At 38.2% G+C, this 3,193-nt stretch overlaps 1 protein-coding gene across 1 annotated transcript; it reads left to right on the plus strand.

The window, feature by feature from the left end:
• Positions 1-1,105: 1,105 nt before the first annotated feature.
• LOC143017619 (uncharacterized) lies at positions 1,106-2,885 on the plus strand. Its single transcript, XM_076172404.1, has 2 exons — positions 1,106-1,529; positions 1,696-2,885. The coding sequence occupies exons 1-2, from the start codon at positions 1,190-1,192 to the stop codon at positions 2,427-2,429; spliced, it is 1,074 nt and encodes a 357-aa protein (XP_076028519.1). The 5' UTR covers positions 1,106-1,189; the 3' UTR covers positions 2,430-2,885.
• The last annotated feature ends 308 nt before the right edge of the window (positions 2,886-3,193 follow it).

Genomic DNA, 3,193 nt, shown 5'->3' on the forward strand with positions numbered 1-3,193 from the left:
TGTAGTGGGTTTGGGGCAAGGTTTGGCGGTGGTTGGTGGTATGGTGTGGAGGTGGGTTGACCAGATGGGAAGTTGGGAGAATGAAAGGGAAGGTTTTGGTAGGAATGGGTTGTGTGATTGAGGGGTTGGTGTTGTGGGTGAATGTGAAGGGGGTTTAGGGGTGTCGGGATATGGGGGTTGGATTGTTGATGGTTTAGTTGAGGAATAGCTTGAGCATTTGGTGTGGAGGGAGGAATGGGGTTGGAGGGGTGTTGTATTTGGGAGGGGTTAAAGGGGTCTTCCTGTGAGGGCTCATTGTAAAAGGGTAAGATATCCTGATAATCCTCGTGAAATGTTGGATTATCTGCCTTAGGCGCGGCGTGGTCAGAGTTATGTGTGGGCTTTTCTTCTCGAGATTTAGAGAGAATGCCTTCTACAATTTTTTTTACTTTGGCTCTCGTTCCTGTAGCCATGTTAGTGGTTAACAAGAGATGCATGTATGACTTAACAGATATAGAAAGTAGTTAGGTGAGATAGGAGGTCTAAGTTGAAATAGTTAAATCAGAAATATTTGGTATACATTATATAAGGGGTAGTATGTTATGGTTAGATAAGAGGGGGGTATAGGGTTTCAATGGGTATACAATGGTATAATTGCAAAAAAAAGTAATATATATATAGTTAAAAATATATATAAGTTATTGTAAAAGGTAAAAAGATATACAATATAAATGGGCATATATGATATTGGGAAGAAAAAGGTAATATTTGATATTGGCAAAAAAAAATAATGTGATTATACAGGTTATTGTAAAAGTTGAAAATATATTATTCTAAATAATAAATTGGGAAGGTACAAGATAGAAGTATGCAAAAATGTTTTTAACTTACTTATGTAACTTAATTATGTAACTTAGTTTTGTAAAATGATATTTTTGTTTGAATTATTAAATCACTAGAGACTGAATTATTAATCAAAGAAGGAAAAAATGGAGTTTAGCTATCGTTAATTACACTGTATAACAATGAAAAAACAAAAAAAACGGAAATGAGACTATCCTTTTCTAGAGTTATTTTTTGCGTAGATCACGAATATAACATCCGTTTCTTTCTGTGACCCTCCAGTTCTTCGTAAATAGCAGTGCCCGCAATGTCTATCTGAACGGTATTTTTTGTTGCTTTTACCATTTATATAATTTTTCACATAGCTATGTGGTTTTTTTTCTTAACAGGATACAGAGTTAAGATGCCTAGAGAATGCAAGAATTCGCCAGACAAGTTTTGTTATATATGTGGATCAGTTACATTAAGGCAATACAAGAGTCAGTTGACTCAACGTGTAAAGAAACTTTATGAGCTGTACTTTGGATGTAAAGTGGGTGACCAGGACAAAAGCTGGGCACCTCACATATGTTGTGTCAGGTGTACAAGTTCCCTTTCTGCCTGGGTGAAAGGCAAAGGGACTGGCCTCATGTTTGGCGTACCAATGATCTGGAGGGAGCCAAAGGACCACTCAACAGATTGCTACTTCTGCTTAACGGATATTAAAGGTGGGTGTTCAGTGTTTATTTTTTTTACTGTTTTTATATATATTTTCAAGAGATGTATCAATAAAAAAGATCGAAATACATAATAAGTTGCACTTCCACTATTTTTGCACGTGATCACAACCAATAGTATCCATTTTTAGTCTGATTTTATTTTATTTTCCTGCAGGTCGCAACAGAAAAGGCAAGAAATCTATCATGTATCCAGATCTTCAGTCTGCTATTCGCCCAGTTCTACATTCAAGTGATATTCCTGTACCACAGCCGCCCTCTGAACTACCAAGCGATGACACGAGCAACTCAGACGATTCAGAATCTCAAGATGCAACGTATACGACACAACTTGAATCTGATAAGAAACCACACCTCATCACCCAACCAGAACTCAATGATCTAGTTCGTGATCTAACACTTACTAAGCAACAGAGTGAACTCCTGGCCTCACGTTTGCAACAATGGCACCTGTTGGATGAAGAAGCTCGAATTACAGTATTTAGGAAGCGTTCTGCAAATCTACAGGATTTCTTCACTTTGGAAAACAACTTGACTTATTGTAATGATATCAGAGGCCTATTCAGTGCCCTTGAGCTGTCCTATGAACCCAATGAGTGGAGGCTATTCATAGATGGATCCCTTTACAGCATAAAAGCAGTTCTGTTGCACATTGGGAACACCATGCCTTCAGTTCCAGTTGCTTACTCAGTCATTTTAAGAGAGACATATGAGAACCTTGCTTTTATTCTAGACCGCATAAGTTACAAAGAGCATGAGTGGTTAATTTGTGCAGACTTGAAAGTAGTAGCCATACTTAATGGGCTACAAACTGGATACACCAAATTTATGTGCTTTCTTTGCAAGTGGGACAGTAGGGCCAGATCAGAACATTATATACGCTCAGAATGACCATCTCGGGAATCTATGACGCTTGGATGCCATAATGTAATTCATGAGCCACTGGTTAAGAAGGAGAAAATCATTTTGCCACCACTGCATATAAAACTAGGCCTAATGAAGCAATTTACCAAAGCACTGCAACATAACAAGCCATGTTTCCAGTATCTCAAAGGGATCTTCCCTAAAATTAGTGATGCCAAGATTAAAGAGGGTATATTTGTAGGCCCTCAGATTCGCAAGCTTATAAATGATGAGGACTTTGAGGCGACAATGGATGAACCTGAGCTAGCGGCCTGGCATGCATTCAAAGATGTATGCAAAGGGCTTCTGGGAAAGCACCAAGAGTCCCAGCGAGAGCGTAAAGTGGAGAGGCTAATCAAATGCTACCAAGATCTCGGATGCAATATGTCACTGAAGATACACTTTCTTCATTCTCATCTGTCCTTCTTCCCAGAGAATGCAGCAGATGTGAGTGATGAACATGGAGGGAGGTTCCATCAAGATATAGCGTCAATAGAAAACAGGTACAAGGGAAAATGGAGCCCTGCTATGCTGGCTGACTTCTGTTGGAACCTGAAGCGTGACACGCCTGAGACGTCTTATAAAAGAAGAAGTAAATAATAGATTGTAGGTTAATACATCATATAAAGCTAACAAACATGCCGATTCATTATATATTAATTAAATAAATACAATGAAGACATTTAATCTGACTTTGGGAGCAAAATACATTTATGGAACCTTGGAAATCTCTATTAATTACATAATTATTA

Source organism: Oratosquilla oratoria, chromosome 32 (genome assembly GCF_046742065.1).
Source record: "Oratosquilla oratoria isolate Oo_2021 chromosome 32, ASM4674206v1, whole genome shotgun sequence".
Classification (NCBI taxonomy): domain Eukaryota; kingdom Metazoa; phylum Arthropoda; class Malacostraca; order Stomatopoda; family Squillidae; genus Oratosquilla; species Oratosquilla oratoria.

Excerpts from the sequence above, each read along its gene's own strand:
- LOC143017619 (XM_076172404.1), top strand. The coding sequence starts at position 1,190 with ATGTGGTTTTTTTTCTTAACAGGATACAGAGTTAAGATGCCTAGAGAA. Across the intron at positions 1,530-1,695 it reads CTGCTTAACGGATATTAAAG|GTCGCAACAGAAAAGGCAAG; the intron begins GTGGGTGTTCAG and ends ATTTTCCTGCAG.